Genomic DNA, 15,224 nt, shown 5'->3' on the forward strand with positions numbered 1-15,224 from the left:
ACTGTTAATGCTTTGGATTGAAATAAATACTTAAAAAAATAAGTCCATGTTATTAGTTGATGTATTTGCAAGGATGGTGGTTGTCTTCCCTGGGACATAAAGGCAATCACAACTTTGTGTTTTCCTGCACTGATTCCCTGAGTGTGGCTACACATCTCAGCAGTGGTGGTTTCTATATTGCTCTTCCAGGCTGTCTCTGTCTTGGCTTTGATGATTCTAGGAGAATCTTCTCTAGACTTCTGGGGTTTTGGGGTAGGCACGCTTCTGGAGCTGATTGTTGGGACCCTGTGTGGGCAGAACTCCCTTTTGTCTCTGCAGTGTAGGCTTTTTTCACATGCTAATTTTACTTGGAAGATTTTGCTTTTATTTATTTTTTTATTATTTCCTATTTGTCTCTTCCAGATGTTTTCAGGGCAGTTTTTTTTGTGTGTGTGTGTGTGTGTGTGGGGGGGGGGGTGTTGTAAACTAATTCCATTCATGTTTTAAAAATTTATGAAAGCGCTAATAAAAATGTCAGAGTGGTAAAAATGTTAGCTTTTCCTCTGCTTTGATTAAATTTTGCAAACTGTTTTTGAATATTAAAAAGCAATATATTTTTTTATTCTCTCCCCTTGGTTTCCCTCTTCTCTCTGGTGCGCGTGCTCTCTCCTGCCCTCTCCCCCCTCTAGTGTATCTCTCCCTTTCCAGGAACGATGTATGAGGCGTGCTGCACAGCCAGCGTTCTGCAAGCCTGTTTGCACACCAGGACCTTGGTGCTGTGCATCTCTATTAAATAACGGAGACAAATTAATCTTAGAGACACCAAACAAATTGTCACTCCTCCTCCTTCTCTTCCATTACCTTCCAGCGGACTGGGAAGGGCTTGCTAAGCGATTGGGCGGGTGGGGCAGGCGAAGAGGAGTGTGCAGTGCTTGAAGGGAAAGGTGGGAGGAGGCACTGGCCTTCATTAACTTGTGTTCCATGTTCTTCTCTCTGACATCCCCCTTGGCTTAATTTGGGAGTTTGTTTATTTGTTTGTTACTTTTTTTTTCTCCTCACAAACCCACCCCACCATCCCACCCCACCACTAACAGTGTTTTAAGCTTTGTATATGGAAGTCTGTGTGCTGAGTGATGGCTGCTTGCTAACCTGGAGATCCAGACATTTTAGGACAGCAGCCTGGGCAAGAGATGGTAGGCCTTTCTTTGTCTTAGAGGATCATCCAAATGGACCTCTGTAAGGAAAACAGACAGAGTATACCACTGTTTTTCTTCCCTAAAATGATGGGAAGGCTTTAGCAGTATAAGCAATGGGATCATGAATGTTGACATCACCTCTTTTAGCTTTGGGTTTGAGCTGGCAGAAGGAATGAGCCACAAACACTCATTCTTTCTTGGCTTTGCATAGTTATTTGAAATGGTTGATCAAAATAACTTACCTTCTCCTCTTTCTCTTTGGCATTCTAGGAAATCATTGAGTTCCCCATCCTGAAGTTAAATGGCCGGACCATGGAAATTGAGTCTACCTTTCACATGTATGTCCAGCCTGTAGTCCACCCACAGCTTACCCCCTTCTGTACAGAGGTAAGGGCTGCTGGGAGAGGAGCCTTGGGGTTGTTGGTTCATTCAGGCCACTTAGGGAAAGCTAGGTCCAATCAGCAGTTAAGGCAAGAGCCTGGCAATGGCTTTCCACTTGACTTTAGTCTGTGACTGCTTGAGTACCTGTCCCCAGGGACCCAGGGACAGCAGGGATACAGTTTGCCCCAGAATCCTCAACATTTCCCTCTCCTTCTCATTCTCAGTGTGCCTGGTAACTGGACACTTGGAGTCAATCTAGGAGTAGTGTGGGGCTTCTGGGACTCAGGTTCTTTCCAGTTCCATTTTCAATAGGGCCTGTTTTGTAGCAGTGAGGATTTCAGCTGCTTGGAAGGAATTGTTATATTCAGGTTTTCTTAGCTTCCTGAGATGTTAATGATGCTCTGTCCTGCAAGGTAAAGGATGGCTTTTCCACTAAGGACAGAGAAGATAAGTTGCAATGGGTGTTTCAATGGGCCCTGAGGCTAACTAACCCAGATAGGAGGTCTCCAGAGCTGCTCCTGAATTCAGAGCCAATGTTTGCCATCTGACCCAGGTGGGCTGTTGATGGCAGGTCCCATCTGCCCAGATGTGCATTCTCCTAAGCCTTTCTCTCCAGCTCATGATGCTGAAGCTTTCCATCACTTCTCCCTCTCCCTTGGAAACTGCCTCTCCTACCAGAGTGAGTGGCTACTTTGCCCTTTGCCCTCTTTTGAAAAGTCACTTGTCATACTTGCCACCAGTTAAGACCCCCATCAGCCTGGAACCTGCCATGTCCTCTTTTCATCTAGGAACTATCCAGACCACCCTGGTTACCTTAGCTTTGATCTGGGGACATTTAGACTGGTGTGGTTCTGTGAGGCCACACTGCTTGGTGTGAACCAGAGACCCAGAGTAGTTGCTGCCTATTCAGGAATGGGAAGTGCTGCTGGGGCTGGCCTTAGACAAGAGTTGGTGCTCTGGAATGGGGAACATCCTCTAGAGTGGACGCCTAGAAAGCGTCCTTTTTTTCTTGACAGTTGTACTCGAGAACATCCATAATTGGAGGGCAGTAGGGGTGGGGTCCGATGTTGGGATCCTGGCTGCACAACTGTTCTGAGACAAATATCTGCTTGTGAGGCATTGAGTTGAGATCTCCAAGCTCCTGCTCTGTCCCCATGTACTGCAGTGTGCTCTATGCTTTCTTGTGTTCCAGGCCTGCTTAGATTTGCAGCCTTCCTTGGTACATGGCCTGGATCATGCTTACCCCAAGTCACATTGATCCAATAGCTTATACTCTGATTATTTATCTGTTTTGCTACTCTACAATGAGTGTTTGGAGTGCTTAACTAGACTTGATCTGTTTTTGCCTCTACTTCTTTGAGGGTCTAGTTCCATGTGTACTCTATAAGCAGGAACTATTGCCAAGGAGGCAAGCTACTATACTGTTTACTTGGCCTTTTGTTTTTTAGGAAAAAACAAACAAGCAAACAAACAAACAAAACCACAAAAAAACCCACACAAAAATAAAAACCAAAAACAAGCAAAAAAATTTCTCTGTGTCTGGGAGGTAACGCACATGTCTGCAGTGCATGTTGGACAGAGGCAGCTTATGAGATTTGGTTCTCCTTTTGCTGTACCTTTCATGGTTTGAATTCAGGTTCTCAGGCTTGATGGTAAGTGTCTTATTGGATGAGCCATCTTGGTGGCTCTGACTTGTCGTTTTGAGTGAGTCAATCTCTTTGGTAAACCTTATATTCCTCAGTGTTGCCCTGACTCCATACTAGCTGTAACTGCTAGGTCTCGGAAAGAATACAGATATAGGGGAGGCCTCACCTGCCCTGGCAGTAGCCAGTTTTAAGATAGCAGTGGGGTTAACCTACCCAGAAATTTATTAATTGCTCATTAACAAATGTGTGAGCAGTGGTCTCAAACCTCTAGCTTGGATCTAAATGACTTCCTCTAGCAGAGTCTGTTTCTTAAGTGCACAAAGATTCTTAAGAATCCTAGTATGGTTAGGTGCAGTGCATGTGCCTATAATCTCTACCAAACAGGAGGGTAAAGGAGTTCAGTGTCAACCTGGACTACATGAGGCTGTCTCAGCTCAGACAAACAAATAGCTCAGCATGATGACCCTTGCCTGTAATCTGTACCTAAGAGGCTGAGACAGGAGGCTGGGAGTTGGAGGCCATCCTAGATTAACCCGGTGTGTTCAAGGCTGTAATACCAAGGCCTGGGGTTATATAATAACTCTGTCTCAAAAAGACAAATAAATCAAAACTAAAAACCAAAACCCCATACAAAACCTCTAATGTATAGATGTGCATATATATGGGAGTATGTTTGTGTAGTGCTGGAACACAGAGAGGCGGCTTTGGCCTAAATAAGTCTGTAGTCCTACACAAATGCTCATGCTGCTTTATGAGAAGGGTCTCAGCCTAAGGCATTGCTTTAATTCATTGACACTCATCCTGAGCAAAGTTCTAGTAGAGACAGGGGCATGGAAGTTCCTGCCCTGTGACTTCTAGAGTCTGCCCAGCCTGTGAGCTTGTACTTCAACAGCTAGCTTGCTGCGGTCCTTAGCCATGTATAGTCTTTTGTTGTTGTCGTGGGGGTGGGGGGACAGGGAAGTACCCATTTTGCTAAATGCCAGTAAAGGGCTTTGTCTTGCACCTGTACTTATAAAGGGTGAGATTTATTGGCCTCTTTGTATGAGGAGAAAGAGTGGGCCTGATTATCAGATTGCACAGCAGAGACAAGTGCTTATGTAATCAACAAACTGTCTTGGTGTCAGAATACGATTGTGTTGGAGATAAACTGTGAAAAGAGACCGCCTGCCTGGTCGCTGACATGCTGTTGGCACGGAGTTTCCTGGCTGCTCTCTGGAGTTGCTACTGTGTCCAATGAAGCTAGCTCATCCCTGGACAAAGCATAGTGGTGGCATTGGGAGCCAGCAGTGTCATCAGTCAGGTCAAAAATCCCTTCCTGTGGTTTCTGATTCTGGAAAAGTGGGAGTTAATCTGTAATTCCTCAGTGAAAGGAATCAGAGAACACACATTAATTCTTTCCCCCACCTCTCCTACCTTAAGTGGTTAAGGCTTCTGAGCTATGTTGAGCCTGTGAACCCTGGTTCTCAGCTTAACAAATACTTGGCTTTGCTCTAGTACCTTTCATTGTGAGGGCATGAAAGCCTTTTGCAAACATATATTAATCTAAGTGGGATGGGCTTAAAACTGTACCATGGAGGATTTAAGTTAGGGCTAAAATAGGACTTCCCAGTTAATTTTATACAGTAGTCTCTCCCTCACCATTTATAGCTTGGCTGCGTATCAAGTACAGGGACTAACTTTCTCAGTTTTAGCCCCCTTCAGCCAGTGCACACGAGCAGAGCTGGTAAGAGGTGGCTCATTCTTTAGTCTATTCCCTCAAGAACTCCCTCAGTCCTTTAAGGGCTAGAAGGCTTCCCTGAGAAGGTCATGGTTTAGTTGAACTACTATTTAAGCCTTTGTCTCTGAGGCTGACTTCACTTCTCCTGGAACTCAGTGATGAGCCACACTGGCTGGCCATGCTGGAAATGCTTGCCATCTAGGAAGCATGGAGAGCACAGTTGACCTCTCTGCCAGCTAGGCCTGTGATACCTGGTTGCTGAGCTGGAACCCCAGTCTTAGCCCTAGTGGGGGAGAGGTGGGCCTGACCCACAGTGAGGAGTACTACAGCTTTCCAGCAGGATATTTGGGGTGGCCCTTGGTTTTCTTTTAGGTGATGTGATTTTTAAAAGTCAATTATTTTTGTGGTGCTAAAGTTTGGAGGGCCTTGATTGTACTAAGCAAGTGCTATGCTACTAAACTAGGTGTAATGTGTTTCTTACCCACTTCTGATTTTTCCCAGGACCTAAGGGTACATGGGTGCTGACTTGAGTCCTGGTTTGAGGAGGGAAAGTTCTTGCCCTGTGCCTTTTTCTACACATGCAAAACTTTCAGAAGCTCCTCAGTGTAGGCTTTACTCAGTTACCCCGGGTGGGAGCCAGAGAAGTAGACCTAGGCCTTGCCCTAGGACTAATGCTAGATGCAGATTGATGCTTGGACCCTGGAGCTTTTCAAGAAGTGAGAGTGACTGTGGGCCTTTCCCATGGCAGCCCTGATTCTTATCATTCCTCCATCCTGGAAGACTTCAGCAGGAAGGAATGAGACTGGAATGTCAGCTGTAGTCTGGCTCTCAGTCTGTCAGTCTAACTTCTGGAAGGTGGACCTGGAGTTGAGAAGGAGAGTCTATGTCTCATTAATGGTCCCTATGCTCCTGACAGAAAATCTAGGGCACCTGCCTGACTGCTCTGGGTGTTGCTCTGGGTGCTAGTCAGGCTAGGCATAGAGCACTGTGGTGAGGAGGGCAGTTCCACAAGCAGGGCTTTAATGTGCCTGTACAGGCTCCTGCTTTTTTGGCACATAGTAGGTACTAGGAATGAGTATGTGGAGTGCTCTGTTCTCAAATTAAAACCTCCCTCCGATGCAGGGCGCCTCATCCTCCCTCTACATTGTGTGGAGCGAAGACCAGTCTTTTCTTCTCTTTGACTCAGGTCCTCCCTCTGCTGGGCAGTTCTTTGGTCTCCCAAGCAAGGAAAGGGTGTGGAAGTGCCAGCCGGGTGGGCATGCTGTGGGTTAAAGCCTTGCGAAAGAACAGTGTAGTTAATCTTTCTAATTTATTTTCCTTTTAGACCATGGGAAGTCTGTAGGCAGCAGCTGTTACCCAATTAAAATACAGATTAATATAAAAACAGTTTCTGGAATATAAAATAGAGTGGCTGTGTCCTTACACTTCCTTAAAATACCACCTAATAATGACTTGATGAACTACAGAAACCCACCTAGAGGAACTCAGCATTCTTAAAATGAAAATTTCTTCCCTAAAAGGTGTGTATTACCATTCCATGTAAGTCACTATGAGAAAATAACCTTCCTTTTTAGAGCTGGAACTTTCTGTGAGTTAGGTATTTGGTATTCATTAAATGTAATTATAGTTTAATTGGAGTTTTAAACCCCTTCCCCCACTTGAACAAAAAGTTGTTTCCAGGCTAGCTGGTATACTCTTAGTGAGAAGAACAGGGCACGGTAGCACTGGGATTGCATCTAACCAGTGTTGGAGATTTGACAAGCATTGTGGTTTCTGGCTAGTGTCCAGGACAGGGCCTCAAAATCCAGACTGATAGGAACTCTGTGCCTACTCTGTGCTTGAGGGATACGTTTACTTCAGAACCTGGTCAGAACCTATGTCCTCCAGGCCAGTGTCTGTACATTAGGCCTTTCCTCCCCACTGCTCACAGGTGGCCTTCTAGCTCTGCTGTGCAGTGAGGAGGGCAGGTATCCAGATTTCTGAGTCTTGTCTTCTGTTACCCAGTTAATATAAAAACAGTTTCTGGAATATAAAATAAGTGGCTGTGTCCTTACACCTTCTTCAAAGTGTAAAGTGGGACATCCTGGACGGGCAGAGGCTCAGAGAAAGGGAAGGACTCAGAACCAAGTATGCCTAGCTGGAGCACGTACTCACCAGGCTCCATGGAAGTGTCTGTGATTCTGGAGTCTAATGTGCCTAAGAATAATTTGTGGGGTCTTATTGGACCTGTTGAATACAAAGGCATGTAAAATAAAAGGAAAAAATCTCCCAAGTAAAAGTTTAAACTTGCACTCAGCCTGCCTTTTTAGCATGTGTGTGGGCCTATTTTAGAGTAGGCTGCTGCTGGGGATATTCTCACAGCATTCTAGGACATGATTCCCAAGCTCCTGGGCAGCCTCTGGCCTTGAAGCATTGAGGCCCCAGCCCTCACATTGGAGGAGAAATTGAGGGGACAGAATGGACCATCCTTCTCTTGTGCTTTGGTTTTCTACCCAAAGGCTGTTTTTTCTTTTTCTTACAGCTTACCGGGATCATTCAAGCCATGGTGGATGGCCAGCCAAGCCTGCAGCAAGTGCTGGAGGTAGGTCGAATGACCTTTAATTCCTGACCTCTGACCTCTTCCTGCTGCCTTTCTTTCCCTCTCCTCCTGAGAACGTTGCCGTATAATTTGACTATGATTATGGCTTGATTAGAATAACATTTGCTGTCACATCAGTGACATGCTGTTGAGAGTATTGAACCATTGATCTGTCATCTCCAGCTGTTCCTGTCAGGGTTACAGACAAGACGTCCAAGTGCTGCCAGGAGTCAGGCAGAGCCCCTTCACCCCTCCTCACCTGGCCTGTGGCCTTGTGTTGGCCGCAGCTGAGGCCTGTGCCGGGTGGGTTAGGCCAGAGGAGCTGCTTTGCAGCCTTACAGGATTAGCCCCTGGGACTAGAGGTGTTTTTGTTTAGCTTTGGTGTTGGCTTCTTGTGGCATGTGAGCACTTCATTAACTCACCCAGAACTCCCCATCGATGGCTTTTGTTTGCTGTCAGCTCCTCCAGGAGCTGCAGTCAACGCTTGCCCCACTGCTGCTTGCCGCTGGATGTGATGTGCCTGTCGGGTGCAGAGGCTGCACTGGGTAACGATTCCTAATCAGAATAATTACAACAATTGCCTATGTGAAGGAAATCAAATTAAAGACTTTAGAACTCTTGGCAGAGACCACACTTCTTGGATATTCTCCTCAGGGAACTGGGAAAGGTTAAGGCGCTGCTTTCTGTGCTCCAGCTAGAGGGAATAAGGAAGAGGCTCTGCTTGGTCTCAGCCTCAGCCTGCACCCCCCCCCCCGCCCCTAGCCTCAGGGCTTTCTAAGAAGGGTTCTTTGACAGCACTGCTTTGTGGAAGACAAGAACAAGCCTGTGGATTTCATTAGGTGCTTTATTTCTTTTTAAGCCTTATAAATCCAAAACTTTGACCATATCAGTGTTCAAGAGGAATATTAAGGGCACAATTGCATGGCAAGTAGTCAGCAAAGATGTGGAGGTGTGGCATCAAAAGGGAGACACCTCCTCTTAGCTATGAATCCTGTCCCCAGGGAGAGAGTCATGGCCTGAACATTCTGAACCCATCTCCATGGAGAAGGTCTGAGAGGCAGGCTTAGCTACCTTGGTGACAGTGGATACTCTCAGTCTCTGGAGTGTAGAGTTCTAGGCATGTCAGCTCAGTTTTGGACATGGTGAGGGTGCTTAACAGTAGATGGCAGAAGGTAAGGTAAATAAGGTAGCTTCTATTTGCTTCCCTGACCTACTGCCATTTGAGAGGTAGTCCATTGCTAGGACTCAGGGACTTCTTCAGTATGGTTGCTCCTTGCCAGCAGCAGCCCCAAACAGCCTTGCTTTAGAGGAGGATAGAGGACTGACAACATTTCTCAGGAATGTCTGTTGCTAGGTCCTGGCAGCTCCAAACCAGGGACATTAAAATAATGGTCAGAGTTGAGGGGAGATGTGGCACAAGACAACCTTTCTGACAAGCCCAGGCCAGCCCTAGAGTGGGGTGCTTCGAATGTTGAATGTTACCCACTTCTGTAGGTGAAGGGAAGATTTCCAGTATCAATCTTTGTAGTTTATGGAGGACAAGCACACCACACCCATCCTGTTAGTCTGATACACAACTAAAATCCTGTCCCAACCAAGGCAGCTAGCAAGATGCTTGCCTGATTTATTTATTCTGAGTAGAGCTCAGGCTGTTATTGATGGGAAGGACTACAGATAGATTGGAGTTACCTTGTGGTTCCTATTGACCTTTTTCATTTAAGTAGAACCGGGGAGGTCAGGCCTATGTGTCCGGGCAGGCTCACGGTGAAAGATGCTCACTTAGTTTCTGCCACATGGTGGAGGGTTAGGTACCTGTTGGAGCAAAGCCATCGTCATGCTGGTTGAGTCATTCTGACAGTCCTGTTCTGTTCTGCTCTCTTTTCCCACTGTGAGTTGGGGTGTTGGGCTGCTACCGTGTGGGACACTTACTTGAGTATATAGAGCCAGCCAGGTTTTATGGATTTAGGAAGCTTTGGGTTGATCTTATCTTTTCTCATCAATGAAGTCTAACTTTTCTTTTAGGTGACCTTGAGTTAAAGATGTAATAGTGTGTGACTGTACATGTGTGCACATGTGCATAAGGGATTAAGCTAGAGAGCTCAGAGAGGCAGATCATTCAGCAGTGGAATACCCAGCCTCCCTGCTTAGGAGGTTCCTTGGCTGGGGATGATTCTTAGGCATAGATACAGACTGTGAAAGAAGGCTCAGAGACTGTACGGCCTACCAGTGTGTGCCACGGAGCAGCACTTACATTCTGGTTACTGGCCTGCCATGGAATTAGAGGGGGTTCTTGGTCTTATTTCTGGATGCCTCCTATCTCAGAAGTGCCAGGGAGCTAGCTATACCTGCTAGATGGGCATTCTTCCTTAGGCCCTACATGTGCTCCCCATTACTACACAGCCCCTCTGCAGTCTGGTCTAACTAAAACTCCATTGCAGGTTTCTGCCACGTAGGCTTTGCTCTCACTAAACTTGAATCTGTTAATGTTTTCAGTCATCAAATATTGTTTTGAATAAGGATCTGCTATATAGCTTAGGCTAGTCTTGAACTGTCTATGTAGTTCAGACTGGCCTCAAACTTGTGATCCTCAATTTCCCAGCTTCCTGACTGCTAGAATTGCAGGTGTGTGCCAGCATGCCTGGTAACATGTTTGTTCTGAATAAAACATGGAACAGGACAGTGAATGAAGCAGAACTCCTGCTCTCTTACAGTCTGCTAGGGAGGACAGATTTTAACTGTCACTTTAACACAGTGTCACTTTAACACAGTTGCCACCATATCGTTGCTGCCATCAGGGGTATTGTTTCCTCTTCCTACCTGCAGTCCAGGCACTTCCTCACCACCCTTTCTCTCCTCTCAGCTTCTGTCTATTTTTAGGGGAGGCATTTGATACATTATCACATTTAATTCTCATAACAACTCAGTAAGGATTGTCACCTACCCAGTTGTATAGATGAAAGAAACTGAGGTTCAGTGATGTTTAATGACTTTTAAATGACTTCCAGTCTACAACGTAGCCAGGATAAGGAAGAGCCAAGGATTGGAACTGAATGTGTCTTACTTTTAATTCCTTGTTTCTAACTACTGTATGATAGAGACTTAAAAAATAATCCTCCTATGCAAGTGGAAGCCATGGTCTGATTGGCTGCCCTCCTTCCCTGTGCCTGGGATCTTCTGAAAAATAGGCAGTGCTTCATGAATTCTTTATGATAATTCTCTTGTTATATACCAATGTCCGTGTTTGTACTCCACTGTAAGTGCAAACATAAAACCCATCTGGAGGCAAGGAGAGAAGGACTTAGGTATTTAGGAATGGCTTCTTTCCCTGTGTAGCACTTGAGCTCAGTCCTCAGAATGCTCTGCTGAATTTGAATCCTTGAGCTGGTTTGTAGCTGGTTTGTAAAGCTTTGAGCAACTAGATCAAGCAGGGATGCCTCTCTGCTAGGAGGGTCTCTAGCCCATCTGTGCGAGCTCCTTTGAAGGGAAATGAGTTTAGTCTTTACTTGATGAAGAACTAGGTTCATAAACACAGTAAGCAAACACTTCCTGTAAGTGTGAAGAGGCACAGGTGTGAACAAGGCAGCAGGTAAGCTTCTGTTCTCAGCTTCCTTCTGCCCTGTTCTTAGGGCTCAGGACCGCCTGTGTCTGCCTTGGGCTCTGCCCTTGTGTGACAGCCAAAGAAAGAGACAGTTAGGTCACAGAAGGGTGTTGGGATTGCCGGTTTGGATCACGGTCAGGGCTGTCACACAGAGACAGGTAGAGGAGCTTTTTCTCTCATCACACACAGACTATGGTATCTCTCCAGAGAGATCATCCCCAAAGGGATCATTCTTCAAGAACCTCTGTAGTCCCCAGCCAAGGCTGAGAGTACAGTGCGAAGCAGAGCATGCCTGGGAGAGATTACCATTCCTCATGCTCTGCTTACAAGCTGCCTAGCTGTGTGTCACCGTTGTGCTGTTCTTGGGCTCAGGGAAAAGGACGATCTCACTTGTTCTTGTGTACTTTCCAGAGGGTCGATGAGTGGATGGCGAAGGAAGGCCTCTTAGATCCAAACGTCAAGTCAATCTTTGTTACCTGTGGAGACTGGGACTTGAAAGTCATGTGAGTATGCAGAGGGATTCTTTGCTTCAGGGCTTGGCATCTAAGGGACCAGGCATTGCCTTTTAGGGCTTAAGCATTCACGACTGTTGGGCAGCAGGGGTCCTTGGGTCTTTGAGACCACCAGAGGTAGAGGAAAGCTGGGAGCTGTGGCTTCTAGGCATCTCTGGAACAGGGCGGGGACAAGTTAGGGGCCCTGCTAGGACTGCTGTTGTTAACCCTTCCTGCCTTTGACAAGTCTTGCTGCTCACAGCAGCTCTTCATATTGCTGGCTGGCATGTTACTGACCCAGGAGGAAGCCATTAGAAGAAAGTCTTAAAGGAAAAAAAAAACTCTTTTAAACGGAGTACATAGTGTATATTCAGAGTTCTCTAAGAATTTCACTAATCCTGTGAAGTAAGTACTGTTCTTATTTCTATTTTATAACTAATGAAATTAAGGCACAGAGAAGTTAAATAAATTTCCCAGGGCCACACAGCCAGGATTCAGACTCAGCAGTTGGCTCCAGGGTCCTTTCTCTTAGTTGTTACTATGTTGCCCTATTATCTGGCATGTGAGACCCTGGTTATCAGCTGAGAGCCTGGTGGCTGATGACAGAGGGCTGCTTCTGGGAAGTTGCCCAAGTCACCCTCCTCCTCTCTTACCCTTTGTCCCCATTGCTTCTTCTCCTTTGTCTACTGGTCCTGTTTGGTTGTGGAAGGCGGAACAGGTTTCTTTGCTGGGTTGACACTTGTGCTTCTTGTCTGTCCTCATGGATACCTGGCTTCAGACAGCCCCCAGGGACTAAAGGAGGTGGGGGCACTGTTTGCTGAGGAGTGATGGAATCAATACCACTGTGTTCTTTGTGACTGAAGCAGTAGCAAGCATCCCCCCCCCCTGCGGTGTGTGTGTGCACACGAGCTTGCACAGAAGGTGAGTGTTGGTGAGGACGAGGTATATACTATGGTGACTGTTGCTCTCAAGTCAGGTGTTATCTTCTCACCAGGTTCCCTTGTCCCTTGTATGTTTTTAGACCCTGGTCATCGAGGTGAGCTTAGACTTCCATTTGGGTGTCAGGCCAGTGTTGGACTTCAGCTCTGTGGGAGATTCAGGAAGAATGATCTGTAGAACACATGAGCACACAGCATTCACATGCCCCATATACTGTGCACACAGACTAGCTGCATATCAATAAGCTTGCTCCAGAGGGGTCTCTGTGCTCCCACCTGACAGGGCAGCTCTATGGGTTGGGTCTGGAAGTTTGGAAGCAGGTGCGAATTAGAAGTATCAATGGTGAAGGTGAGAGGGCAAGGGTATTCCTTTCTGTGAGACAGGGCCTGAGATATTACTAACCCAGGCTGGCCTTGAACTCACTATGTATGATGACTTCTGATCTTCTTCCTGCCTCTACTTTTCAATCGCTGGGATTGTAGGAGTGTTCCACCACACCTGGTATATGTGGTGCTGGTGATTGAATCCAGGACTTTGTGCATGGTACTCAAGCACTTTACCAACTGAGCTACATCTCTAATCTAGGAAGGCTGTTCTCATTGTGTTTCCTAAGTAAGCTTTGAAGCCTAGAGAGCCTTATATGGGGGCTTTTCAGCCCAGGAGAAACTGTTCCCAAATAGAAGATGCTTTGACCTGGTCCAGGTCCCAGCTCCTCCAGGTAGCCTTTCCCAGACTCCTGCCCTTCCAGTGCGTTTCTCACTGGTGTCTTGGTTCTCCCAGTGCTGATGCTTCTGAGCCTTCGGCTGTCACTTGTGAATTGTGTGTACATGCATGTATCAGAGAACTTGATGTGCATGGGACTAGCCACTGTGCTGCTGGGCTTCCTTTATTTGGAGCTGTCTATGAGATGGAAGGGCAGTTTTAAGGAGCACTGTACTCTGTTCAAGCGTCTTCTGGCCTGTGCTGCACTGCCATTCTGTGTCTTCATGAGAAACAGTGTTTAGATTGGGTTGCAGAATTCAAGTGTGTACTAACCACTGTCTCTGGTAGGAGGCGATGTCTCTCTTTTCTAAACACCAAACAAAACAAAGGAGACTACTTTGGGACTCACAGAGATAAAGATTCAACTAAACAGAAAGGAATTCTAACACTGCGATGATTTGAGTTTGGTGAAGAAGTAAGGGCTCTGGAGAAAGGTGTACCAGAGGCAGCTGCTGCTAGGTAACAGGGTGGGGGAGGAGGGCCTTTCACTGCCTTTAGGAAGCATACTGCACATAACTGCTGGGAAAGCTCTTAATTAAATGTGTAACAAAATAAAAGCAGCCAGAGAGAGGAGGGAAGTAGTGTGGCGTGACCGTGCACTGCTTACTGGTGTTCTGGAACCTTGGTAGCGGCTGTCAGTGGCTCTCAGCTGTACTGTGCGCCTGGCAAAAGCTGCTGCTGTGGCTGACAAGGGTGTGTTAAATTGACACTCATAACTTGTTAGTATGTGGCTGACTTTGTATTCTGACATGCATTTCCAGAGTTAACTAAGTCTAAGGAATTCAGCAAATGCTCTCATTTCGGGAGTCCCGCTCCTTCTCCTTGCTGTTCTTCCTCCAGCCCCCAAGCTGTTCACATCACGGTTGTTGGAAAAACCCTGATTAGTGCAGCACTGAGAAATGGGAACTGAAGTGGCAGGAGAAACCCCACTGCAGCAAAGAAATATGCTCTTGTCATGACAAAATTGTTTTGTGTCCATCTTTCTTCAGAGGTGGATGAGTTGATACTCCAGATTTGTAGGGCTTGCTTGAGGCTGTAGTCTCAGGTACTATTAATGTTAGTTTTAGTTTAGTGGCCATTTAATTTTCTTCTCTTCCTCTTCCTTCTGTTGTTGTTGTTTTGAGACACAGTTTCTCTGTGTTGCCTTGGCTGTCCTGGAACTCACTCTGTAGACCAGGCTGGCTTCAAACTAAGAGATCCGCCTGCTTCTGCTTCTGCTTCCCGAGTTCTGGAATTAAAGGTGTATGCCACCACCACCACTACCACCACTCGGCTTTAATATTCTTCTATACTTTTTATAGAAAAGATACTTAATAGGGTTTAGCTCCCTGTTTCTCCTTGATTGTCCTTTCCTCATCTTTACCTGTTGTTCCTTGACATTCCCTAAGGGAATTCTTGTTCCTCTGCTTGGCCAGTTGGGGTGTGTGCATCCTTGGGGTGGAGGGCAGGTAGATGGTGAGACCTGAGGCCTGTACAGGTGGCCATTTGAAGAACTTGAGTTCTAGCCTGTGATCTGTAGCTCCAAGCTTTCCCACTGAACAGCGTGTGCCTGAGAGGTACACTAGATGCTTTCCAGGTGGGCTTTTGCTCTAGAAGATGGGACAAAGGACAGAAGCAAGACTGGGGCGGGGGCAAGGCTAACTGGAGGGAGGCATAGGCCCTCAGTACAATTTGCAAAAAGGCCCTTTTTGGATAATTGAGCACTCACTGTCTTGAGTAAAAGAGAGGCTATGGCCTGCTCAGTTGGTTCAGGGGACCCTCATGCTACAGGTGAGGGCAGGGCTGGCACTGGTCTTTAGTTGGCTACATGATTTCTGGGGTGTGCATGCCATACCCTTTGCTTGCATGCTGCAGGCTGGGCCTAGAACTGGAAGGTTAAGAAAGTCTGAAGATTGGAATGGCTTTGCTCACTGTGCTCTTGCTCAGTGCTGGGTATG

The 15,224-nt window shown here is 46.5% G+C and overlaps 1 protein-coding gene across 5 annotated transcripts in view; it reads left to right on the forward strand.

Moving 5' to 3' along the window:
* The window catches only part of ERI3 (ERI1 exoribonuclease family member 3), a 127,145-nt gene that overhangs the window by 29,679 nt on the left and 82,242 nt on the right, over positions 1-15,224 (forward strand). For all 5 annotated transcript variants that reach the window (XM_080921929.1, XM_080921926.1, XM_080921928.1 and 2 more), the window contains 3 exons: positions 1,446-1,562; positions 7,441-7,500; positions 11,507-11,598. In XM_080921929.1, coding sequence (XP_080778055.1) covers positions 1,446-1,562; positions 7,441-7,500; positions 11,507-11,598 — 269 coding nt within the window. The remainder of the gene's footprint in view (positions 1-1,445; positions 1,563-7,440; positions 7,501-11,506; positions 11,599-15,224) is intronic.

The sequence above is a fragment of the Micromys minutus genome (genome assembly GCF_963924665.1).
Source record: "Micromys minutus genome assembly, chromosome: 9".
Classification (NCBI taxonomy): domain Eukaryota; kingdom Metazoa; phylum Chordata; class Mammalia; order Rodentia; family Muridae; genus Micromys; species Micromys minutus.